Raw genomic sequence first — 27957 nt, forward strand, 5'->3', positions numbered from 1 at the left:
TTTTAATGTTCCCCCGTTCTAGTTCACCCATTAAAGCATTTGTCCACCCTGTCATGCCAAGTTCCACCCTGTCACTTTGTTGTCCACCCTGTCATTTTCAACTTTTAGGATGAAAATAAACGAATTATTTTAACAAGTTAACAAAACCTTGTGTGTGATTTCTTAATAAACAAATGAGGGCAGGTTAGTATTGTTTTTAAGTTTGACTAAATGTTTTTGTTGTTAGATTTTATTTAGAATAGAATGTGCAACTATCACATATTTTATTGGGCAATACATACTTAAGCAGTAACTTCATTATTATCAAAATACTTTTAACATTAACTAAAATGTTTTGTTGGGAAAGGGACACATTATCTTTCCACAGATCTACATTTTATAATCACTATGCAATGAAAATGTATTTATTCTACTATGAATATGTCCATGACAGGGTGGACATATTTTATGGTTTGCTCGTATAAGCTTGCAGTTAATTTATAAAAAGTGCTGGAGCTTGACCAATATGCATTTCTAACAGCCTAATGTCTCCTTAATACAACACATATGAAATTAAATGGAACTTCTCAGATTTTTGGGGGGAAATTGTGAAGTCTCAAAGGCACTTTATGGTGATTTTGACCCATAATTGATTTGCTAAAAATTGACCAGATTTGTTATTATATTCATTATATCTAAGCATTTGCATCGTAAGCATGTAGAGCATGTTCTTTATGACTATTTATCTCACTTCAATTGCCCTGTGGTATAACAAATTAATTTCTAAAGTTCAAATATTTGGTGTATTTTCTCAGTTGCATGCATAACTATAAATGAAACAACGTCTCTGTTGTTAGTGTGCCACCAGAGGGCGTACTGTAACCGTTTTTTGTGAAGTTTACCATACATTCAGGATTCATTTGGTAAGGGTAAACGACACGTTAAGGGTAGATAACTTTATAATAATTATAATATTATATTTAATATAATACAGTGGTTTAATAATACCGCATTGAAGCTATTAATTGACTGATTAAATTGTATTTAAAACAGTGGTATAATATTATTTATGTTACCATTGTTGCTGTTTTATGAATTGGTTTGTGTTTAATAATTGTTTGACCCTTTGAATTTAGCTGACAAGTCAATAAAAGACCTGTGATAAATACAGGTAGGCTTATGTTATGGAAGCAAGTGCCTAAACAGAAGTTAAAATATCCTTAGAAATATTGAATAGAGTACTTATAAATAATCAATAATATTAGTGCAGTGTAATAGTAAAGGCTTTAGGCTATATCCCTTACGTGTGAATGAAGTGCACTCAAAAGGCACCGCTGGGATTCGAACCCAGGATCTCCTGTTTACTAGACAGGCGCTTTAACCAACTAAGCCACGGCGCCACGAGCGCGTTTAGCACAATCCAGCCTTTTTTTGCTAAACTGAAACCGATTGCTATTTAGCGATCTTTTTTTGTGCAACACAGTTAATCACCAAATAAATCATATTTGTGACCCTGGATCACAAAACCAGTCTTATGTTGCACGGGTATATTTGTGGCAATAGCCAACAAAACATTGTATGGGTCAAAATTATAGATTTTTCTTTTATGCCAAAAATCATTAGGATATTAAGTAAAGATCATGTTCCATGAAGATATTTTGTAAATTTCCCACCTTAAATATATAAAACATTTATTTTTGTGAATGGATGCAGCACTATCGCCAATAGAAATGGACAACTTTAAAGGCGATTTTCTCAATATTTCGATTTTTCTGTACCCTCACATTCCAGATTTTCAATAGTTGTATCTCGGCCAAATATTGTCCAATCCTAACAAACCATACATCAATGGAAAGATTATGTATTCAGCTTTCAGATGATGTATAAATCTCAATTTTAAAAAAATTACCCATAAGACTGGTTTTGTGGTCCAGGGTCACATTTATCGTGTCTGTAATAATCAAAAGAGACGACACATAACTTTTATCTCATTGATGTGTAATATCCTGACACAACCAACGCAAATTAATTTAGAAACTTGAGTTAAAAAGCTTTATCTTACGGCTTTTACTGTTCTGTTCGGTTATCCTGTAGGACGGCCATTGTATTACAAAAAAAGTGTAGTACACTTATGAATGCATCATAGTAAAAAATAAAATTGAAATGTTTCAGATCAATTCACCATCGAATATATGATCAGTGAAAAAACGATGGGTCTCAAACAAGAACATTAACATTCTGGAAAAGTCCAACAAGATCCCAGAATTCAGTTCAATTGAGCTAAATAAAGTTTGTATGACTTTTATGGACTGTTTCCACCAAAAAAAAAACGAAATTGTAAAATGTAAAGTCACAATTAGAAGACATTACGCTGCAATTGTGAGATATGAAATTACAATGTTAGATATACACTCACCTAAAGGATTATTAGGAACACCTGTTCAATTTCTCATTAATGCAATTATCTAATCAACCAATCACATGGCAGTTGCTTCAATGCATTTAGGGGTGTGGTCCTGGTCAAGACAATCTCCTGAACTCCAAACTGAGGCCCCGTCCACACTACTGCGTTTTCGTTTAAAAACGGAGACCTTTTGCTACGTTTGCACCTCCCGTCCACACTAAAACAGCAAAAACGGAGACCCAAAACGGAGAAGTTTAGAAACGCTGCCGACCCGTTTTGCGTTTTGAATCTCCGGAGGGCGTTTTAGTCTGGACGGGTCAAAATGGAGGACTTTAGAAACGATGACGTAGTAGAGGCTCACGCTCGGCTTTATGATTGGGTGTCATCAGTCATGGCGTATATCTTTGCTATCAGCTGTTGTCCAAGTAAATTCTGCATTTTACAATGCTATAACTGCCTACATGCGCTGGAGGCAAGCTATCATTCGAGCAATCTGTGACAATTCTCGTGTGCAGCGGCGGTATCGACCGTACATGGAGCGTCGGTTTTGGGTTAACCCGGGAAGAACCAGCGCATGGTGGGATAATTTTATCAATGAAGTTGTGTTTACACCGGCACGCGCATGCCCAGTGTTGGTGAATGGTCACTTGATCCGCGTTTTCAGTCGTTTTAATGTGGACGGAGATCAATTCTAATACGCAGCTAAAACGCTGGTGTGGACGGAGATATTCGTTTTAATTCTCTGTTTCTAAATGAAAACGCAGTAGTGTGGACGGGGCCTGAATGTCAGAATGGGAAAGAAAGGTGATTTAAGCAATTTTGAGCGTGGCATGGTTGTTGGTGCCAGACGGGCCGGTCTGAGTATTTCACAATCTGCTCAGTTACTGTAATTTTCACGCACAACCATTTCTAAGGTTTACGAAGAATGGTGTGAAAAGGGAAAAACATCCAGTATGCGGCAGTCCTGTGGGCGAAAATGCCTTGTTGATGCTAGAGGTCAGAGGAGAATGGGCCGACTGATTCAAGCTGATAGAAGAGCAACTTTGACTGAAATAACCACTCGTTACAACCGAGGTATGCAGCAAAGCATTTGTGAAGCCACAACACGCACAACCTTGAGGCGGATGGGCTACAACAGCAGAAGACCCCACCGGGTACCACTCATCTCCAAAACAAATAGGAAAAAGAGGCTACAATTTGCACAAGCTCACCAAAATTGGACAGTTGAAGACTGGAAAAATGTTGCCTGGTCTGATGAGTCTCGATTTCTGTTGAGACATTCAGATGGTAGAGTCAGAATTTGGTGTAAACAGAATGAGAACATGGATCCATCATGCCTTGTTACCACTGTGCAGGCTGGTGGTGGTGGTGTAATGGTGTGGGGGATGTTTTCTTGGCACACTTTAGGCCCTTAGTCCCAATTGGGCATCGTTTAAATGCCACGGCCTACCTGAGCATTGTTTCTGACCATGTCCATCCCTTTATGACCACCATGTACCCATCCTCTGATGGCTACTTCCAGCAGGATAATGCCCCATGTCACAAAGCTCGAATCATTTCAAATTGGTTTCTTGAACATGACAATGAGTTCACTGTACTAAAATGGCCCCCACAGTCACCAGATCTCAACCCAATAGAGCATCTTTGGGATGTGGTGGAACGGGAGCTTCGTGCCCTGGATGTGCATCCCACAAATCTCCATCAACTGCAAGATGCTATCCTATCAGTATGGGCCAACATTTCTAAAGAATGCTTTCAGCACCTTGTTGAATCAATGCCACGTAGAATTAAGGCAGTTCTGAAGGCGAAAGGGGGTCAAACACAGTATTAGTATGGTGTTCCTAATAATCCTTCAGGTGAGTGTATATAGTCACAATTGTGAGCTTAAGTTGCAATTATGAGAAGTAATGTTGCAAGTACCCTTTTTTTACTCTTGAGGGGAAAAGTATTGCAATGAAAAATAGGCCAAAAAAAAAACTCTTGAGGACAAAACAGTATTATTTATTTAAAAAATGTCTTTCATTCTGGCAAAATTAATATTCTGGATTAAAATTATTCTAAGTGTGGAGAATTGCTGTTTATTGTTGGAAAGAAGAATATTTAACATGCAGACGCACTCTACAAACCAAAAAAGCTTCAGTATTAATCCAATCCAGTGCTGCAAAGCACTTTGGTCCTAATTTATCTTTAAAGAGTAGGCCTACTTAAAAAGTACCCACATGACCAAAAATACCCCTGTCTGCCAAATGCATAAAGTTTCTTTTAACTATCCAAAGCGTCTTACATTGAATTGAGGGTATACATTTTTATCAGTTCATGTATTCCATGGGAATCAAACCCATGACCGTGGCATTGCAAGCACCATGCTTTTTTTAACTGCAGGAATTCATTTTTCTCAATATAGCGCACAGTTCTGTCAGACATGGCAACACACGAGCTGAAGAACCGGCTTAGGTTTGCAGCACACACCCTGCTGATGGATCCTCTTACAGTGATAAACCCACAGGATAAGATGCTGATATCTAGAGAAGACAGCGTCTTAAATACACGTTAAACTTAAACACTTCAGCACAGCAGGTGATTGTATTCAATTAGAAAACCCAGAGAGCTGAACAGTTTGAACATTTATTTCTGGAAATTAATTACAAAGTCTTCAAATACCAGTGAACCACCAGATTTTGGTAAACAAGTTAGCAATCTGATTATACTCCTCTCAAGAACAAGATACAGGGCTATGGATTATTATTATTATAGTGGAATAATTGTCTGTTATTCTACTGAAAAAAATAACAAGACAAGGTTATAATCTACCGCTGTGTCTGAATATTACAGTTTGACCCTTACAGACCACAGTTTGGCATCTATATGTACATGAAAATAACATGAATTTTGGATGAGAAATGTCACACGGCAGAGACAAAAGGTCAAAGTTAGTGTTTGAGGAAGTACAAACCAACCAGGAACTCTGAGGAAACACAGTATCACATGTAGGGTCCATAATAGTAAATGACATATTGCCAAACACCTTCAAGATCTGGCTTAAAGGGATAGTTCACCAAAAAAACTAAAAGTTTCTGTCATCATTTACTCACATTTATGTCGTTCCAAATCTTTTCTGTTTTTGACCATGCAGTGAAAACCAATGGAGTCCAAAAACATGTTTTGGGTCCCACTAAATTTCATAGCACAGAAAAACAAAAAAAGACAAAAAAAAACAAAAAAACATTCAGATTTGGAATGACATCAAAGGTGAGTAATTGATGAATAATCCCTTTTACTGCAACTGATATTAATACCTAATGAAAGCCTAAACTCATAGAACTGCTATTAGTGTTTCTTTTGACATTAAACACAGGATGCATATGTGCTTTAGCCCTTTGCTGGTGAAACAAAATGTGAGACACATACACACACACACACACACACACACACACACACACACACACACACACACACATAGAAAGTAGTTCCTTACATTACATGAATTGGATCAAGGCAAGGCTTTGCCGTTTTAATAAATAAGTTAAAAATAAGCATAAGCACAACTAATAAAGGTCGGAGAAGTAGGAACTACGCGTCCCCTAATCTCTCCCTGTGCAGTCAGCAGTGGAGGACCGGTGTTATTGTAGAGCAGTAATATGCCCTTATTCGAGTGCAATGCTTGTCAACGTCATCGTCAAGATTACAATCATTACAGTCATTATCGTCAAGATCCACTACAACATCACTAGTATCAGCACAAATGCATTCTTAGATAATTCTTAGTAAATGTGAAAGAAAAAAGGGGACTGGGAAGTTTTTAAATTTCTTCATGAGTTCCTCTACTTCATTTAGTCTCCTTTGCATTTTTCTAACCACTCCTAGACGTACCAGACTACTTGTCGTGGAATAAGCTCACAAAAAACATGACTTCCTGTGAACAGAATGAAGGGATATAGAAGAACGTCACAGAGAAGACAATGTGGTGAAACATGAAGAGTATTATGTGCTCTACAGGATGATTACAGTGCAATGAGTCAGACGTATGAGCAAAAAGGTCATCTGTATCCAATTTTTATGAGAACGCCAATGCTTAGTACAAATAACAAACCTTCCTTTCTACAATGAAAGCCTAAAAAGGATTTTTTTTTCTTAAATAAGCACTGGCCTACAGTTTAAAAGCTTCAACAGTATTAGTATTACTTGTCACACCTGTAAACGTTTGTCTCCTAAACTGTCTTGAAAGTACAAAGACTCAGCTGCAGCGTCTCACATGTTCCAGAACGTATTCTGGGAAGTGCAAACTACACACTTGCAGTCCGTCCAGTTTGCAAGGCATCCTAGGATACTCGTCCTCTTTCCATTTGTTCTCCTCAGGGTCAAATGTGAGGATAGAGTCGCTGTAATGACCGTTGTAGCAAAGTCCCCCGAGCACCATGATCTGTTTGTCCAACACTGCCACTCCATGCCCACTGCGTCCTATAGGCATTGAAGCCAAAATAGTCCACTCGTCGGTGTCTGGGTCATAAACTTCTGTCGACGGGCAGCCCTGGGATTCGAAAGAGGCACGCAGTATCACACACACCCCGCCGAAGACGTACAGCTTCCCATTGTGGGAGATCATCTTATGGAAGCAACGAGCGTAGTTCATTTTCGACTTGTTCTCCCAGCAGTTGGTGAGGATCGGCGTGCGCCGCGTACGATGATCGGACGTTCCTTCCCGTCCCGGGTCAAAGACGCACACTTGTTTTGAGGTGGAAGAGGAGGTGATGCCGCCAGTGATATACAGCTTCCCGTTGAGCACAGTGCCTTCGTGGCCGTACTTGTTTACAGGATAAGGATCTACAAACTCCCACTTGTCCTCAACAATGTCATAACGTTCCGTAGAATAAAACGTCTCGTCGCGAGTGCGACCTGCAACGGCATAAATATACTTCCCGATGACGCCGACGGCAAACTCTGATCTGGGAACGGACATGTCGGCCATGCGTAGCCAGGAGTTCTGTCTGGGATCGTAGCGGTAGACCTTAGAAGAAGCGTGGAACTCTCCGTCCGGGCCTAACTCTTCACCACCCAACAGGAAGGCGAAGTTGTTGACGATGGCCAGGCAATCGGGGCGGAGCGGTACCTGGGGGCCTTCTAGTTCCCACCACACTTTGGGCCGGTGCAGGAGGAGGATCTTACTATTGACCATGCTGTGGCCGATCATTCCACGGAAAACAGCAGTCTGGGGTCTCACGGATCTGATGCGGTTGGACTTGGTTTCTGCCAGCGGTTGTTCGTTCACCTGATGGAAGTAGCTGAGCGCCTGGTCTACTTCTAGTCTCAGTTGGCGGGAATAACGGTAGAACTCTGAAGTCTTCACCTATGCAAGGATGAAAAAAAAAAAGGGTCAATGACATCAGTTATCGGCTTTCAAATTAAAAAAATTATCAGTTATCGGTATCGGACAATATTTTCATATCGGTTCATTTCTACTATCGTTCAAAAGTTTGGGGTCGTTAAGATTTTTTTAAATGGTTTTGAAAGCTCTTTTGCTTACTAAAGCTGAATTTATGCAATCAAAAATACAATAAAAACAGTAATATTGTGAAATATTAATATAAACTAAAATAATTGTTTTCTATTTTGAATAGATTTTAAAATGTAATTTATTCCTGTGATGCAAAGCTGAATTTTCAGCATCATTACTCCAGTCTTCAGTGTCACACGATCCTTCAGAAATCATTCTAATATTCTGATTTGGGAGTTCAAAAAGCATTTCTTATTCTTATTCTTAATGATGTTCTGATTAAAATGTTAGTGGAAACTAATACTTTTATTTCAGGATTCTTTGATGAATAGAAATATATATATTGTACTGACCCCAAACTTGTGAACGGTAATGTACAATGATTTGCATCATGTTTTTAATGCAATTTAATGCCATTTTTGTAAAGAAAAAGTAAAAATATAAAAAAGTATTCTGTATAAGCCTAAAGCCTGTAATTGCATTTTGCATTACAATTTAAAGGTGCTGTATGTAGGATTCAGCGACCTTTAGCCGTGATGTTTCAGATTGCAACCAATAAGTTTACAAGCGCGTGCTCGAATTTATGAGCGAGCACTGTACATAGACAGTATATAAACGGCACTGTGGGTACCTTCCAGACTGAGACGCAACACACCGGAGAAAGCATCACACAACATGCTGGAAACTCAGGTAAACTCCCTCTGCAACGTTACAATAATAGGCTACTTTTATCAGCTTGACGTTGAACTAATGCTCCATGCTCGTACCATAAGTATGGAACCCTATCAACTGTGCCGAATTCTGTCACTGCAAGCACCACTTCACATTTTCTTCAGGAAATGTACAATCTAGGTTTGTAGATAAGGTTTCTCCATGATTCAAATGCCCTGCCGATGTTGATCCGTGTTTTCACCCGAAGTTCGTCCGATTCACGTCTGGCCTTACGAGCTTCAGCAGAAAAAATTAGTTTTTAGTTTTTTTTATCAATATGGAGTTTGTGTTGGAGTCTGTGTTTTGCTGGGCGCAGGTCGTTTCTTAGTGTTATCAGACATGACATAAGTTGCATAAGTCATAAGTCCATGTCATAAGTTGCAGTGTCGTCTCTGTTGAGTGCAAAGTCAGTAGGCTAGACGAGGCGAGAGGTTCGGGAGCGCGCGTGCAGGTGACGTCACTGCTGGATTTTGCGGTAAATCCGACCCGGAGCCTTCACATAAAAATAAGAATACTTGCTTTCAGAGGTAATAGCAAAACCTGCAAAGTGGATCATTTTAATGTGAGATTACAACCCCTTCACACACATGCAATAAAAAAAGGATTCATTTTAGTAGAAAAGTTACATACAGCACCTTTAAAAAAGTTCTGTTCATCAAACAAAAAGTCATACAGAATTAAACAAAACAGGAAATTATATCATAGAGAGGACCTCTGTAGATCTTCATGAAATGTTTCTTAAAAAACTGCATAATTAACGACAAGTACATTTAGGTTGTAAAGCGTCATGTGGTACAACTCTCCAAAAACGTAATGATATTCATGAATTCGATTTTCAAATGATTTTTTCCTTTTTCTTACTTGTCACTAGCCTGGGTTTCCCCATGCTGCCTTGCGCGCAGCGCGATTTTATTCACGCTGCTAGGCAGCCTGGACACCATGGACCAGATTTTCCCCTCAAAAAGGGAACCAATCACAGAACGGGGAGGGAGCTTCAAGACGATGACGACGTCTATGCGACACACCGAAGCAGTTTGTTTATATCTATGGATCCAACATGGCATCAGACGCGAAGTTACCTTTCGATGCAGCCTTAGATAGTGTTCTAAGTTGTTTAGAACGCAAGTTTATTTTGTCTTCTTCCTCGTCGAATTTCTGTCGCACTACATACGTCATCTGGTATAATTGAAACGATTGGCTATGAGCTACGTACAGGCGCATTTGATAGACATTCGTAGCGCCCAATAAACGGCTCTGGGCATTCGTAAACCACGTCTCAAATATGAGAAAATGAACGTGGTTCCCAGACCACGTCTCAATGAGAAGAGGTCTGACGTTAGCCAGGCTAACTTGTCACTGACCCCTAAACACATAATAAACAAGGAAGCATTGTTACCTTCTCAAAGATATTAACAAGTACATTTAGTTTGTAAAGCGTCATGTGGTACAACTCTCCAAAAACGTAATGATATTCATGAATTCGATTTTCAAATTATTTTTTCCTTTTTCTTACTTGTCACTGACCCCTAAACACATAATAAACAAGGAAGCATTGTTACCTTCTCAAAGATATTAACAAGTAAAGTTAGGTTGTAACGTGTCATGTGGTACAAATTAGTGATGCGCGGGTCGTCTCATAACCCGCGGGCCCCGCGGGTAGCCCGCGGGTCGGGTTGGGGCGGGTAAAGAAATTGTCACTTTATTTGCGGGGCGGGTTGGGGCGGGTCATTAAAAACAAAATAAAATAAAAATCCATATATGTTGCATGCAATGTCCAGCCTATATTAAATATTTGGGAATATCAATCTAATCATATTTTAGTAGGTTCTTTGATAAGGGCGGAGCAATGCAACTTGCGTGATTTCCCCAAACCTTTGGCGTCACGTGACACAGCTCGCGCAAAGCAGCTCCCGCCGCCAGCCACAACAACAAAGACGGAGAAATAAAAGTGAAGATGGAAGATGAGGTGCGGGAGAAATTGAGGTCGGGATTTTACATAATTAAAGAAAAAAAGGTGAATGATGAATTAGATGAATACAAACGCTGCTTTGTAAATATTGAAAATGTTTAAATCATTATCTTATTAATATGACCTGATTTATGGTTCATATTCAGAAACGTCTGTTATTGCCAGTTGGCAATGTTTCCAAGCACTTTCAGGCTGAAATAAAGGCTGTTTTCATTTACATTACAATGCCTAATATGTCTATTTAATGGTCGCGGGTGCGGGGCGGGGCGGGTTGTAAAAATAGATACAGTGGTGCGGGGCGGGCTGGGGCGGGCCAAATAATTTCATAAAAGCGGGACCCGCGGGTTGGAAAAAAAGCCGACCCGCGCATCACTAGTACAAATCTCCAAAAACGTAATGATATTCATGAATTCGATTTTCAAATGATTTTTCCCTTTTTCTTACTTGTCACTGACCCCTAAACACATAATAAACAAGGAAGCATTGTTACCTTCTCAAAGATATTAACAAGTACATTTAGGTTGTAAAGCGTCATGTGGTACAACTCTCCAAAAACGTAATGATATTCATGAATTCGATTTTCAAATGATTTTTTCCTTTTTCTTACTTGTCACTGACCCCTAAACACATAATAAACAAGGAAGCATTGTTACCTTCTCAAAGATATTAACAAGTAAAGTTAGGTTGTAAAGTGTCATGTGGTACAACTCTCCAAAAACGTAATGATATTCATGAATTCGATTTTCAAATGATTTTTTCCTTTTTCTTACTTGTCACTGACCCCTAAACACATAATAAACAAGGAAGCATTGTTACCTTCTCAAAGATATTAACAAGTACATTTAGGTTGTAAAGTGTCATGTGGTACAACTCTCCAAAAACGTAATGATATTCATGATGAATTCGATTTTCAAATGATTTTTTCCTTTTTTTTACTTGTCACTGACCCCTAAACACATAATAAACAAGGAAGCATTGTTACCTTCTCAAAGATATTAACAAGTAAAGTTAGGTTGTAAAGTGTCATGTGGTACAACTCTCCAAAAATGTAATGATATTCATGAATTCGATTTTCAAATGATTTTTTCCTTTTTCTTACTTGTCACTGACCCCTAAACACATAATAAACAAGGAAGCATTGTTACCTTCTCAAAGATATTAACAAGTACATTTAGGTTGTAAAGTGTCATGTGGTACAACTCTCCAAAAACGTAATGATATTCATGATGAATTCGATTTTCAAATGATTTTTTCCTTTTTTTTTTTACTTGTCACTGACCCCTAAACACATAATAAACAAGGAAGCATTGTTACCTTCTCAAAGATATTGACAAGTAAAGTTAGGTTGTAAAGTGGCATGTGGTACAACTCTCCAAAAACACAATGATATTCATGAATTAGATTTTCAAATGATTTTTTCCTTTTTATTACTTGTCACTGACCCCTAAACACATAATAAACAAGGAAGCATTGTTACCTTCTCAAAGATATTGGCAGGAGTCATGAGGCAAAAGCGCAGGTTCTGCACCACCGCATCCGTATGTCTCCATCGTCGCCGGTCATGTCTCAGCCATGCCTGCACCGCCTCATACAGCTCAATTTCCGGAAATCGACTCAGCTGGTCACTATCCAGATAAGCCATCAACTTCTCCAAGCTCAAATAGGACAGGAAGTCCGGTCGCGCCATCAGGGGCACAAAGTTCTCCAGCAGAAACGCATCAAGCTGCTCCTGCACGCCTTCCACGCCGACGCTGAAGTCTTCCAGCAAGCGCATGACCTCAGCACAATTCTCTAAGCAGATCTTGGCCAGTAAGAAGGAGCAGCAGAACTCTACAGCCTCTGTGAGTTGCACGTACATGGCAGCCTGCAGGATCTCTTGCACCGTGATCATGCTTAACTCTAATGAACCATAATACATGAAGCGAAGGACGTGACCAAACCCGGCTGCCGTCAACCCCTTCATGTGAATCTTATCCTGGTCACGTTCCCGCATATCGGCCGTGAACATGACCCGGAAATAGTCGCTTTGCGTCGCTAACAGAGCCTTGTGCGCCTGGAAGTGGTGCTCCTCGATGAGAAGAGTGACATCGAGCAGCAGTCGCTCCTCATACAAGGCTCGGAAGCCCGACGACACGCTGCCATCATGCACTTGGGAGAGGTACACCTCCACATCCCCCGCCATTAGGCACCTGCAGAGACACAAACAAGCTTATAAATGACATGTCAAGGCAAGTCGATATATCCCAATTTAGCAGGTCATCTCCGCAAGGTTGGGAGGACCTCTGTGATGAAGAGACAGACATTTACCATTTTCTCTCAAGTATTTTATAGACACAAGTCTCGTCTCAGAGTTCAATATCAATCAACACAATGGTAAAGGCCTGAAAAAAGGATAGCTCTCCCAAAATAAATTTTCTGTTATCAATTACTGACCCCGTGGAACACAAAAGAAGATATTTTGTTGCTTTGGACCACATTTCTTTGCATAGACAAAAACAGATAAAAAAAGTCAAAGGTTTGGAATGACTGCGTTTTGGGGTCAATAACATATAACAAGAAAAAGAAATGAACACTTATTCAGCAAGCACACATTAAATTGATCAAAATTGACAGCAATGACATTTATAACATTGACAAAAGATTTCTATTTAAAGTGAATTCTGTTCTTTTGTACTTTTCTCAAAGAATGCTGAAAAAATTTGTCAGTTTCCACAAACATTTTAAGCAGCACGACTGTTTTTAACATTGATACTAATAAGAAATGTTTCTTGAGCACCAAATCAGCATATTCAAATGATTTCTGAAGGATCATGGGACACTGAGACTGGAGTAATGATGCTGAATACAGCTTTATCATTACAGGGATATTTTTAAAAATACAATAAAAGAGACTGTGCAAAAGATTTTCATTTTTAAAAGCTTACCGACCCTAAACTTTTGAGCAGCTGCTTAAATCTTTTGAGTGAACTATCCATTTAATACAAGATAAAATGAGGCAAATCTTTAATTAAGTGCTTGTTGAACTAAACAGCACTTCCTCAAGTTCTTCATCAGCCAAATCATCAGAACTAATTGTAGTTTAGTGAATAATAGATGGTATAAAAACATGCCAGACTTTAATAAAGCCTCTGGAAGGACTTCAAGAACTTTCACACCTCAGCACTTCAGTTTCTGCTGCTGAAAGCCAAACTCTCTCAAAGCTCCCCCACACACTCCCCCCCTCTACTGCACACATACACACACAGCACACTCACCTCTGATTGGCCACGGGCATGTCACAGGGGGGTGTCCGAGCCAATCAGAGGATAGTACCTCTGTGTCCGTAGGAAATTAAATTCTGAAGATATTCACCTAAATGACAAACCGAACAAGCCCCAATCATTAAAATTACGAGAAAATCACCAACAGACTGAAATGCTAAAGATGCACCAACAACTGAATGTCCCACTGTGTGCAAACAGGAGACAATTACTTGAGGCATAAATGGAGGTAGAAGATGACAGAATACTTTTGACAAAATATCCCTGCTTGCACATTGAAAATGGACCATAATTGTGCAAAACAGAAGCCTTGTATAGTTTAACCATTATTTTGAATATTAAAATGAGGTAAGAAACACTTAAAGACACTGTATCCTTAACTGGTAAGGTGGCTTGGAGAAAAGCAGAGGGTGATGACTTTGTGACTTACCTTTTAGAGGCCTCCTGGCCAACGGTCGGCTTCACAGCGATGAAGGGACGTTCACATTTCCTCTGCTTGTACTTCCCCTGCTCTAAAAAGAGATTACATCCAGATGATGGAAAATAGACAACAATAAACAGCCCCTTAGCTGTCCTAAATTCACTATGTGTAAACTATGACTTGATATGGCTTATTGCTTTAAATTTAACCATTGTTAATTAGAAATTATTACCAAATGTTCCTTAGACACTGAGCAACATCTGATTATTATTTTTACGGTGGAGTAAGTGCCTATATGTAATGTGAGGGACTGTTGTATTAGACAGTGTAAGTTACATTCACATGCAGTCAGTCGACAGATCAGACGAAAGAAAACTAATGTCCTATTCAAAACTAACTGCATCCATTTGGCCACAAAATTCGGAATTTCCCAGAATTTGTTAAAATATGATTTTAAATTCACGACCGTTCAAAAGTTTGAGCTAAATATGATTATTTTAATTGTATTATTATAATATAAATTAACACTTTTATTCAGAAAGGACACAAAAAAGATCAAAATTGCTAGTAAAGACATTTATAATGTGACAAAAAAAGTTCTATTTCAAATAAATCATTTCTAATCAAAGAACTGTAAAAAATATTTATCACGTTTCCACAAAAATCAAGTTTTCAAAACTGATAATTAATCAGCACTGATAGGAAATATAATTTTTTTCGACCAATATCGATTTTAACCAACAACTATTGGCTGATTGCGATACCGATATTTGTCGCTTGCTCTCTTATTTGAACATTTGTCATTAAAATAGATTAGTGTTTCGATCATGTTTTAAATAGTTAGCAAAGTTCAAAAAAGCATGCATTAATGTATACTAGCTAGTTTATTGCTGCATCATCAAATAATTTCTATTGAACATGGATTTGATCCATTTAAAACTCAACAGACCAGCATAAATACAACAGAACAAAAGATGCATATGAAATAAACTACTTTTCAGTTAGGTCTAAGAGTAGTTTACGGGAACAAAAATAAAGTAAATCAAATGTAAAATATATTCTTACTTGTATAAATTAAACATACATTAATCTTTATTAAAGTTATTTAGTCAAGAGTACAGTAGTGTTTTTTGTCTTTTATTGTTTGATTAATATTAAAACAGACAGCAGCGCAACAGGAATATTAGGCTGCTGTCACTTTAAGATCGGCACGGATTCAATACACTGGTACACAAGTATTTTATTTCTCAACATTCATTTAAGACACAACTGACAATGTTTACAAGGATGCTCACTAAAATGGCCATTTTCATTTAATTTTGTGTAAATTAGAAAAGTGAAAGAACTCAATTCAGTATTTGCGCGCTGTCTAAAACGCTGCTTTCCGGGCGCGTGCTTTGGATTTGCACGCACAAAACTTTTAACATAAGAGACCACATTCATGAGACAACTGTTGTTAGATTTCATTGGTGATTTCAAATATGAAATTTAATCGTAAGCTTAGTGAACAGCTTTGGAGAATTATCCGAATCAAATAGATATGAGCTGCACTTGCATGACGGAAATAGCTGCCCAAGAGGAGTTTCAAAGATGGCCGCCGAGTGAAATGACTTGCCTTAAAAGGGACTTTGGTAGAATTGAGTTCTCCTTGGTATCTTCTTGCACTTGAATATTTAAATTCGCAAGGTTTAAAACACGTGCAATGAACAAACTTTTGTGAAGATGCAGCACTGGCCTGATCGGGACAGTGACAGTTTCGTCAAGCGTCGTTCACGTTGGCCCCGAACAGTCCTTATTGTTGAGCCCTGCTGTATTTTGTACAGATTTCATTTTGTTTTAGCAAGTATTTAATTATTTTACCAAGAGAAAAACGTTGGATTATGCAACAGACAGTATACAACTCAGTGCCTTCATGCAGTTAATTAATAAACCATCAGTTTGTTATCAGCCTTTTCCATGGTATAGCCGATGGTTTTAAACTGATCAAAAATCGCCCGATAAATATCGGCGGCCGATACATCGGTACATCTCTACAGATATTAATAAGAGATTTTACTTGAGCACCAAATCAGCATATTAGAATAATTTCTGAAGGATCATGTGACACTGAAGCCTGGAGTAATGATGCTGAAAATTCAGCTGCCACCATAGGAATGAATTACATTTTAAGATATTCTAAAACAGAAAACAGTTATAATATTTCACAATATTACATTTTTTTTTTTTTTATCAAATACAGCCGAAAGGTAGTGTATCAAACTCCAATGTGACATCTGTGTGTCATATGATAAAACAATCAATCCATTTTCCAGTAACCACCAGGATGCCTCTGGGTTTTAATTTAGGCCTATACTACAATACCAGGGGTCTCAAACACGTATAATCACAGTATAAAGTACTATTTCCCATAAAGAACTGTATTCTCTGATTCTGTTCTTTTCTCTGACATTGGTCTTACAGGTGTAAAACAGTTTAGATAGTTGTTAATAAGAATTATGATACATTATTTAAGAGATTTAAGTATAACATGAGTAGCTCTCTGCAACTTTCGATTGTAAAAAGAAGCTCTCAAATGAAAAAAGGTTGGAGACCCCTGATTTATACAGTTTTAATTTATAAATACATTTAGTTTTTTCTTAGTTTACCTAGTTTTGACTGTCGCTGTGGTAAACTTCTCTGTGTTTAGGGGAAAATGTAATGAATGTTTACAGTCACCTTATCTTACATTACATTACACTCAACGTGGTTTTATATCCTTTTCAACTTCAATGACCTCGTGTTCAGATCCTCAGTAAACGAGATACGCTTGGCTGATTCACAGAAAAGCATGTATTATGAATTCTGCATGACATGTTTTGATTTCAGTTTTTTTTTTTATTCTAAAGATAAAATAAAATAAATTCTGAAAACGACTGGATACAGACACTAACGTTGTCTTGAAACCTAATAATCTGTCTATCTAGGCAGCATTTATAGTCACTGAGTCGCTTTACATGCATATGATTCCCAAACATGCTGTCTATCTAGGGAGCTCACTGGGTCAATATCAGAGGCACAGCCAGTAATTACCGCTGACACGTCCCAACGAATGTCAAGCCCACGACATATTAAACAATTCTGATGTTTTCGGCTACGGTGAGATAAAACGAGCAGGTTATTAAGCAGGACAACGTTGCGTGTGTACAATAAAACAATTCCAGCAGGGTTTTACCTCGGCGATGCGACTCCACGCAACCCCGCTTCGACCAGGGAGCCCGAGGTCCTTCGGACATGGAGTGCTGCTATTAGACAAAGACCAGAGAAATTAAATATGAAATCTCATTATCGACGGAAACATGCTGCCCATTGGCGTCTTTAAGTGACAATAAACCAGTGTTATTTGGCCTGAATTGCTAAATGTTGTTTGTCTATAGCCTCCACTGCGTTCGTAGACGCCATATTATTGTCTGCACTGACGTCATTTCCCGATCATTTGTCGGTCGGACGGAAATATTGGAGTTTGTGTCAATATTTTCTGCCTACATGTACAAAATGTTTTAGTTCACCGTCTCTGACATTACAATTGCTATGAGAACATAAATCATGACATAGCCTATATTATGACTGAAGTTCTACTTTCCTTATGAATTAAGAGGTAAGGAAGTTTGAGCGTGTGAAACCTGTTTTATAGATAGATAGATAGATAGATAGATAGATAGATAGATAGATAGATAGATAGATAGATAGATAGATAGATAGATAGATAGATAGATAGATAGATAGATAGATAGATAGATAGATAGATAGATAGATAGATAGATAGATAGATAGGTCTCTCTGTGTGTGTGCTGTTTTTGCATGTGTTCATAATTTCTTTGTATGACTGTGGGGCCAAACAATACACAAAACATGCACGGCTGAAATGTACAATTTGTACAATTTCATTACATTGCCACAAATAAAACAATTGCCTCCAAGCATAACTACTCAATATGCTTACAAAATCTTCAACAACAAAAAAATAATAACATTTGAATAAAGGGTGAAGATGTCAATTTTCTTAGACAGGTGTCATCACTTTTGGCCTCAACTGTTTGGTGCTTGTCCCTAGTAGTGACAGACAGTACTGCCAAAACTACAAAACGAGTGACGTCATAACCCGAAGACGGACCCAGGATTCATCCCCATCAGTCCAACGTGTGTTCAAGTTTTCTTCATGTTAATTACAGATTAGATAAATTATGTTGTTGGATATGTTTGGTATTTTAAGTTTCTTTATGATAATTATAATCTAGGATGCCATTTCCGGTCTGTTTTCTCCTTCTTGGGATTTACTGGTCTTTTCTAGAAACTGATTGCATCATCCCATGCTTACGGGACGCTGTTCGATAGATGCGTTATAATTATTTACCTTATTTTTTGGTGTTCTGCCGTGTAATAAGGAAAAGTAGAACATTATCTATATGAATACATACAACACTACACAATAATTAGACAGTTTATAAATTTATGGCACACATGTATTTGTAAAAACGGTCAGGCGTTTGCTTGATCATACTCTCATTCCTTTTCTTTCAAGATGGCGGGCGACGAGTCTGGAACAACGTTGGGTCAGCCTCATCTTTCTAAACAAGACCTCAGTACACTAGTAAGTCTTCATATTTTGTTATATAGTGTAATATAAAAGGTTCAAGGTGTACTGGCGCCATCGCCAGTTCGAGTTCAGTGCTCTTGTGCTCTCTGATGAAGGCAGGCGTGCTTGTTAGCTGTGCCGGTGAAAACTCACCACATGATTCATTCTGGGATGGAGAAGGACCCCGTGTAGAAATTACGGATATATACATATAAGTTACATATATAAAAATTTCGTGAAACCACTGCCGGTTGACATTACCCAAATGTCATTCTGTTTAATATATTTCCTGTCATGTTCTACTTTGGTCATGTGCTAATCTTACATGCTTCCAAGCTAATTATTCACCGGTGTCTCATGTAATGTTCTCGACAGTAGATCTTCCCTTAAGGCAAACTTTATTAACATGTATTCCTTGAAATTAACACAATGATTATTTTTGAAACTGTGACTTATTTATTAATTACTTGCAAATAATACAATAAAGCTCTAAAATAATTATTGCAAGCTACACTCTGAATCAAAAGCTAGCAATAGCAATTATTTGATTCAATTTAAGCTTGCAACAGCAAATTGCAGCTTCTCTTTTATTAGGGGAGAAAACTTTTTCTCTCTCTTAGAGAGGCTGTTACAAGTTTTGGAAGTAAAAAAGTCAAGTATTTATTTTTGGTGGTTGTCGCCCATGACTTGATTGATTTGAATGTTGTGATGCACTTGTCACTACTGATGTTTTTTAGTATTATTATTTTATGTTAGGTTACACCTAAAACAGTTTGCCATATTATTATTTTTTGACAATTTATTTGATGATTAGCTTTAACAGATCTGTTTTGCTTTATAGGATGTGAGCAAACTGACTCCTCTGTCCCAAGAGATCATCAGCAGACAAGCCACAATAAACATAGGTGAGATTTCTTTGAACTGTTTTCTCCATACAAACAGACACATTTGATCCAAACGCAGGTTTCATATTAAAGTTAAAGTCACCATGAAATCAAAATGGACAGTTTATGGAATATTTGTTATAAATAATTGATCTGTTCACCTTTTTTAAATTCATGTGCTCTTTTAATATTTAATCAAAATAACTTCTCCCTCTTGGATCGACATCTCTTCTCTGATGTGTGTTTACTGATGCGAGGGCGGGACAACCTGTCACTCACATGACATCACAGCAACCACAACAATCCAATCGATTCACAATGGACAAAATAATGTTCCCCTACAATTTTTGAGAAGTCGTTTTCACTCGGATATACGGTCACAATAGGGATGAAAAGATGATTGCAGCTTCCGTTTCATGCTGGCTTTATTTATACCTATGTGTTTGTCTTTAGGAACTATTGGTCATGTAGCCCATGGAAAATCAACAGTGGTGAAAGCGATCTCTGGAGTTCACACTGTCAGATTCAAAAATGAGCTGGAGAGAAACATTACCATCAAGTTGGGTTATGCTAATGCTAAGGTAACAACATTGTTTGATTTCAAATCTCTAGTTATTGCAAGCTACACTCTGAGTCAGAAGCTAGAAATAGCAATTATTTGATTCAATTTAAGCTTGCAACAACAACTTACAGCTTTCGTTTTTTATGGAGAGGGAATTTTTCCCCTCCAAACAAGGCTGTTACAAGTAATTTCTTGTGTAGAAATGTGAATTATTTTTTACTGAGGGTTTGATATTTTTTGTCATGTTTGTTCGCTTGAAGTTTATATCTTTTGCATTGAATCCCTTATCTAGGTGTATAAATTGGATGATCCAAGTTGTCCACGGCCAGAGTGTTACAGGTCATGTGGCAGCAGCACACCTGATGAGTTCCTCACAGACATTCCTGGCACCAAAGGCAACTTCAAATTAGTTCGGTATGTTTTCTAATATACATAACAGTTTTTGCTGCCTAACATTTTTGTGGAAACGATGAAACCAACATTTGTGGTAAGATTTTAAAAAAAGAGAGAGAAATAAATACTTATATTAATCAAGGATCAAAAGTGACAGTGAAGACATGTATGATGATCCAAAAGATTTCTATTTAATCAATGCTTTAATAAATTTAGTAAATAATTATAATAATGCAAATAAATTCTGCTCATTGAACATTGTTTAAAGAATACTGAAAAAAGTATCTCCATTTCCACAAAAATATTAAACGGCACAACTGTTTTCAACATTGGTAATAATAAGAAATGTTACTCGAGCACCATATCAGCATATTAGAATGATTTCTGAAGGATCATGTGACAATGAAGACTTGAGTAATGGTGGTAAAGAAATTCAGCTTTGACATCACATGAATAAGTAACATTTTTAAAATATATTCAAATAGAAAACAGTTATTTTAATTTTTAATGATATTTTACAATATTACTGTTTTTCTGTATTTTTGATTAAAAGCAGCCTTGATGAGCGTACAAGACTTCAAAAACAAATTTTAATATTTTCAAACTTTTGATACGTGTGTGTGTGTATAACATACACCTATCAAAAGGATGGATGGATAGATATGAGGTTCTAGGTGTACTGGCACACAAATACCAGGGGCGTGCGGTCCATATTAGCTGCGAATGCTCTACATACCAATGCCATTCGTGGACTCGCTAATTAATAATAACATTATAAATAACTAAAAATTCCCTTGATTGAGGCGTGCCATAAAGCTTACATGATAAAATGTTGGTAAACAGTCCGTCATTTATTTATTAGCCAAACAACGGTAATTTTCTTCAAATCTGCCAGTTTCGGAGCGTTTCAGGTGATTCCAAAAGGCAATACATGTAATATTATTCTGTATTATATCTTTACCATGTGTATTGACAGTTTGGCTAGTGTTTTTTTTTTTTTACACTTCTGAATTCAGTCTTTATATTCAGTTTATATCATTCTTTTTAGACATGTCTCATTTGTGGATTGCCCGGGTCACGACATCTTGATGGCCACCATGTTAAACGGCGCCGCCGTAATGGATGCTGCTCTACTTTTAATTGGTGAGTATTTACCTCGTAACCTTTAGCTTTTTTTGTCTTGCAAGTAATGACCACATCCTTATTTTGTAAGAGTAGCTAAAGATCTTTTTTACTCTTTCAGCTGGCAATGAGTCATGCCCTCAGCCACAGACGTCAGAGCATTTGGCAGCCATTGAGATCATGAAGCTCAAGCACATATTGATTCTGCAGAATAAAATCGACTTGGTGAAAGAGAGTCAGGCCAAAGAGCAGTATGAACAGATCCTGGCTTTTGTGCAGGGTAAGTGTTTTAGCTCGATGCTCTTCTGAAATTTTCAGAATTTGCTGGTAGCCAAACAGGAAACCATAAAAGTTTCAGAAATCTTTGTACATGCACTTTTACCATTGAAAAGTTTGGGGTGGGTACGATTTTTTAAAATGTTTTTGAATGAAGTCTCTTATGCTCACATCGACTGCTTTTATTTGATCAAAAATACAGTAAACCTGTAATATTGTGAAATATTATTCAAATTTAAAATATTTTATATTCAATATTAAATATAATTAAATATAATTATATTTGAATATGTTTTAAAACTTAATTTATTCATGTGATGTTTCTCCAGTCTTCAGTGTCACATGATCCTTCAGAAATTATTCTAATATGCTGAATTGTTGCTCAAGAAATATTTATCAATGTTGAAAACAGTTGCGCTGCTGAATATATATATATATATATATATATATATATATATATATATATATATATAATATATATATATATATATTTGTTTTATATATATATATATATATAAAATTTAATATTATTTGATGAATAGAAAGTTCAGCTTTCATTTGAAATGAAAATCGTCTGTAACATTATAAATGTTTTTACTGTAATACTTTATCAATTTAATGCTTCCTTGCTGAATAACGTTTATATATATATATATATATATATATATATATATATATATATATATATATATATATATATATATATATTAATTAATATAATTTTTATTTTATTTTTTACAAATCTTCCTGACCCCAAAATATTGAAAGCTATAGTATGTAGTCTTCTTTAAACAGCACTGTCTTGTGGATATCTTGTTTACTTGATTTTAATTATAAATATGTTTTCAAAGATTTAATGCCTCAAACATGACAAATACAATGATTACTTTTTCCCAAGGTTGAAACTGAAAAGGGATAGTTCATCCAAAAATGAAAATGTGTCATTTACTCACCCTCAAATTGCAAAGAGATTGTTTACTTGTTAGGCAAGTCAAGTTGCGATAATGAACAGGACTACATGGAGATGCCAAAAAAAAACTAAACCAACCACCTTGACCTGACTGCATTTACCTACTACAGTACACGGATCCATGTGTATAAATACAATGAATGTGTGATCAGTGCATCAAGAACGCACATACATGGTTTGTTGGCGTATCAATATTACAGACTCACGCGTGCTTACTGTACCACTTCTGTATTTCACCGCAATCATCTTTGCCTTGAGTACAATTCGCATCCATCAAAGCATTACTAGCAAGATGCTGGTTTGCTTCCTCCTGCCCGAGAAACGTAGTTTGCGTATCATCTGGCCATACAGAGGTAGGATGTTTTGACATTCAGTCTGTATTGCACACAGCGTGATGCGTATTTCATGGTGACTCGCGCTCTTCAGAAACAATCACCGAATATGACAGAGCTCGTGTTTTAAAGCGAAACACACTGGAATGGAAGCGATTAACTGAAAATGCAAGGCAAGTCTCTATTGCCGGAATCTCTGATTTAATCAGCCTGGACTTCTAAGATCATCTAACTGCCTGACGTAAATTACGTTAATGATGCAATTTCACATGCTTCAGTAATTTGCGTTAAATTATTTTAACGAGTTAAGGATTTTGAATTAATCGCATGCATTAACACGTTACCGTTGACAGCCCTGATTTTTAAAAAATTTTAATTTTAAGTTATTTTTTCCCCACTCCATATAATGAAAGTGATTAGGGACTGAATCTGTCAGGCTCCAAAAAATGCATCAAAATGCATTTCAAACACATTCAAGTCACATAAGGGTGAGTAGATGATGACAGAATGGTAATATTGGGTGAAGAATCCATTTAGCATGGACCCTTTCTATTACTCTATATATTCATAGCTTATATGTGTCTTCTATATTCCATTGTACAGACTGATGGGTAAACTATGGCTTTATAATTGGATGGTTTAACTTTCATTAATTTGTTTTCCTACAGGAACGGTAGCAGAGGGAGCTCCAATCATCCCAATCTCGGCGCAGCTCAAGTACAACATTGAGGTTGTCTGCGAGTACATTGTAAATAAGATCCCCGTGCCTGTCCGTGACTTCATCTCTGAGCCTCGCCTTATTGGTAAGTGACAGTTTTAATTTGAAGGCTACTAAAGAGGATTCCCTGTGTTCAATGTCAAATTTTAGATGACTGATTGTTTTTTTCCCACAGTAATCAGGTCATTTGATGTTAATAAGCCTGGCTGTGAAGTAGATGATCTGAAAGGTGGTGTAGCTGGAGGAAGTATCCTCAAAGGAGTCCTGAAGGTAACTTTTGACCTGTTTGATCCAATTTAAGCAACGCTATAATGCGTCTCATCTTCATGGACTGCACCAGATTTGCCAGTTCTTGTCCTGAGGTGTTAACACTTGCAAGTGTTTGTGTGTAATTTCAACTCATCCCTTTTCTTGAAAATGGTTTAAAGATTGAAATGTGAGGTTTATCTTTTTATAAATCTTTTTTGGTTTTGTCAACCTGTATTTGAACAGTAAAGTTGTTTAAAGTGCCTTTCATGCAGTGTGAATATAGCTGTTTGTGAATGTAAAAGGTCTGCAAAGTTTTAAAAAGTGCATAGTGTACAACAAATAGGTATTGTCTTCTAAAAGAAAGAATTGATTCTGAACTGCTGCAAAGAGTTGTCAGCAATTCCAGTTTCACTTCCTTTTACATACCTACGTAACAATGTAACATTTGCATAATGCCAGCCTGTTGTCTTCATTGGCTGCCCGCGAATGGAATTGATACAGGAAAAAATTATGCCATTGATACTGTTTGTATCAAGTGCCAAGGAAGCCTCCGGAGCTGAAATTCAGATATTGTAATAGTCCTTTAGTTTCCGAAACAAGCTGTAAGCGGTAGACCAATCACAATAGACTAGGCCATCTGACCAATCAGAGCAGAGTAGGCTCATGGAAAAGAGGGTTTAGAGAGACTGAATCTTTGAACAAACCATTTTCAGACTCTTTGAGAAATGAGGTGATGTGTTTTACATTGGATGTATGTAAACCTATTGTAGAAGACCTCCAAAACAAAATTAATAACTTTTAAAATAGCATAATAGGGGCACTTTAAATCATGGCTTTACAATCATTTTATAGATAAGTGTGTTACCATAGACATTTTCTTACCCCGCTTATATAGTATTAATTTATTTGTGCATGTCTTAAAAACCTTTAAGATTTGATTTGAAAAACCTTGCAGATACTCTGTGAAGCTCTTTCATTGTCTGCTTTACGGCTGCTATTCCTGTTCCTCTTTTCATGCTGTTCTCCCCTGTTTATTTTTGTTCAAGGTTGGACAGGAGATTGAGGTCAGACCAGGTATTGTTTCTAAGGACCATGAAGGGAAATTAATGTGCAAACCTATCTTCTCCAAAATTGTCTCACTATTCGCCGAACACAATGACCTCCAGTATGCTGCTCCTGGTGGCCTTATTGGTATGCAGACTTGAACATTTCTGAAATAATGTAGTATTTGTTAATTGTTTGTTGTTGTTTCTTTTGTACTAAAGTGGATGATTTAATAATTGCTATGCACATTCTCTGTTGCAGGTGTTGGCACCAAGATCGACCCTACACTGTGCAGAGCGGATCGTATGGTGGGCCAGGTCCTCGGTGCTGTGGGGGCTCTTCCTGAGATCTTCACAGAGCTTGAGATCTCCTACTTCCTTTTAAGAAGGCTGCTTGGTGTGCGCACTGAGGGTGACAAGAAAGCAGCCAAGGTAAAGCGAAATCTCCACTTATTGTTCCACAAGGTCCTGGATTTTGAATGATACCAAATATATTTATTTTAAAGCACCAAAGCTGCATTTATTTGATCAAACATAGTAAAACAGTAATATTGTCAAATATTATTAATTTAAATTAACTTTTCGAAGTGAACAAACAAGTCTATTCTTCTTTTAAGGATTATTTCACCAAAAAATGGAAAAAAGTCATAATTTACTCAAGCTCGTGTCGTTCCAAACTCGTAAGACTTTTGTTCACTTTCAAAACACAAATGAAGATATTTTAATGAAATGAGAGAATTCTGTCCCTCCATTGACAGCCACGCAACTACCACTCTGGTGCTTCAAAAAGCTAATAAAGAGATCGTAAAACTAATCCATATGAATTGAGAGGTTTAGTCCAAATGAACAGATTGAATTTAGGCTTTTCACATATAAACATTGATCAGCGAACATAAACCGAACCTTATGACGTGCAGGAACAATCCTCATTGGTTCTCGCTCGACAAGCGAACATGCTTGAGCCTCTGTTTACCACAACTGATGTGTGAGTTGATGTATGTTTATATGCGCATGAAAGACTAAATTAAATCTTTTCATCAAATAAATCGCTTGTGTCTCTTCAGAAAATTTGGACTAAATCACTCGATTCATATGGATTAGTTTTATGATCTCTTTTTGAAGCGTCAAAGTGTCAGTTGTGTAGCTGTGTATGGAGGGACAGAAAGCTCTCGGGTTTCATCAAAAAGATCTTCATTTGTGTTCTGAAGATGAACGAAAGACAGCATGAGGGTGAGTAATTAATGACAGAATTTTCAATTTTAGGTGAACTATCTGAACTTAAGAATGATAGTGTGTGTGTATATAGTATGGTATACAATACATATATATACATCACTTATTTAATTTATTTTTTATAAACATTTGGATTTTATTGTACCTGCTATTACAGTTTCTGATTTTTCTTATCGATTTGGCTTACAGGTTCAGAAGCTGTCGAAGAATGAGGTGCTGATGGTAAACATCGGCTCGCTGTCGACAGGAGGCCGTGTTAGTGCAGTGAAAGCTGATTTGGCCAAGATTGTGCTCACTAACCCTGTGTGCACAGAGGTGGGGGAGAAGATCGCCTTGAGTCGCAGAGTGGAGAAACATTGGCGGTGAGCAAAATTGAATTCAAGACCTGTTGTTTTGTGGAATAATGTGCATCAGTAAATCATGCACAATGAGACCAGGAACTTGTTTTGATGTAAATGAGTCAATTTGATGTTGTGACTTCCAAACTTTATATATTTTCCACATTTCATTATTGCAGTTTGAACAGTCATTGACCTCTCTCTTCCTCTAGTTTGATCGGATGGGGGCAGATCAGGAGAGGAGTAACCATCACACCCACAGTTGATGACGATTGAGGAGTGACCCATTCTGTCAATGGCTCGCACTGTCTCTGCCGGACATAATTATTAAACCATTTCACACACTCTTGTGCACAGGTCAGCGCAAAGTGAAGGGAAAGGCTCTTTTGAGTGGAATGCACTGGCCCTGTATTTTAAGATGGTCACCATCCTCAGTGGAAGGATTGGTGTCATTTCTATCAAATGCAATGATTTTTCAAGGAAACATTATTCCTTGGCTTGACAAAGAAATTGTCAACATCTTTCAGTGATGACAAATAAAAACCTTTTGGATCAAACCATTTGTGTGCTGTTTTCTGAAAATTGTGCTTCATTTCAACCACAACAAGACTTTCCTATTAAAACCTAATTTCAAGAACAATATGTGCAAAGTTAAGATGTTATTTTAACAGCAAAGCTTGATAGACAGCATAATCCTTAAAAAAAAAAACATGCAGGTTCTTAATAGTGTCCAAAGGCATTTGATAGTGTGCAGTGACACACTGTTTTTTACGTCCTTTATTCAATTTAAATATCCCAAACAAATATTGCTATATTAAAAGCATGATTAAGGTGATCTAGAATCATGTAATAAGAGGTTTTTGAATGAGCAGCAGTTTTGTCTTAACAGTGGCAGCTTTATTAGGTGTATTAATAACCTCAGTACTGGTGTTAGGGGAAAAATAGACTGGATCTGATCATCTCTAGCCAGCCACATAATTTAAATCTAAC

The 27957-nt window shown here is 37.2% G+C and overlaps 2 protein-coding genes across 5 annotated transcripts; one reads left to right on the forward strand and one right to left on the reverse strand.

Moving 5' to 3' along the window:
• Nucleotides 1-4988: 4988 nt before the first annotated feature.
• On the reverse strand, nt 4989-17698 carry klhl15 (kelch-like family member 15). Of its 4 annotated transcripts, none has more exons than XM_081353166.1 (5): nt 15948-16004; nt 14245-14326; nt 13809-13905; nt 12032-12743; nt 4992-7727 (listed from the first exon to the last, which is right to left on the reverse strand). In XM_081353166.1, the coding sequence occupies exons 3-5, from the start codon at nt 13826-13828 to the stop codon at nt 6618-6620; spliced, it is 1842 nt and encodes a 613-aa protein (XP_081209292.1). In that variant the 5' UTR covers nt 13829-13905; nt 14245-14326; nt 15948-16004; the 3' UTR covers nt 4992-6617. The 4 variants fall into 4 exon arrangements, with proteins under 4 accessions (XP_081209290.1, XP_081209292.1, XP_081209291.1 ...); XM_081353165.1 differs by having other exon boundaries at nt 15851-15985; XM_081353164.1 differs by lacking the exons at nt 13809-13905; nt 15948-16004 and adding an exon at nt 17447-17698 and having other exon boundaries at nt 4989-7727.
• Nucleotides 17262-27524, forward strand: eif2s3 (eukaryotic translation initiation factor 2, subunit 3 gamma). Its single transcript, XM_081353168.1, has 14 exons — nt 17262-17869; nt 18279-18411; nt 18794-18862; nt 19689-19752; nt 20185-20312; nt 20586-20707; nt 21735-21829; nt 21930-22088; nt 24055-24189; nt 24280-24374; nt 25400-25544; nt 25659-25828; nt 26819-26991; nt 27180-27524. The coding sequence occupies exons 3-14, from the start codon at nt 18794-18796 to the stop codon at nt 27241-27243; spliced, it is 1419 nt and encodes a 472-aa protein (XP_081209294.1). The 5' UTR covers nt 17262-17869; nt 18279-18411; the 3' UTR covers nt 27244-27524.
• Nucleotides 27525-27957: the final 433 nt, after the last annotated feature.

Source organism: Scardinius erythrophthalmus, assembly GCF_964197995.2.
Source record: "Scardinius erythrophthalmus genome assembly, chromosome: 22".
Classification (NCBI taxonomy): domain Eukaryota; kingdom Metazoa; phylum Chordata; class Actinopteri; order Cypriniformes; family Leuciscidae; genus Scardinius; species Scardinius erythrophthalmus.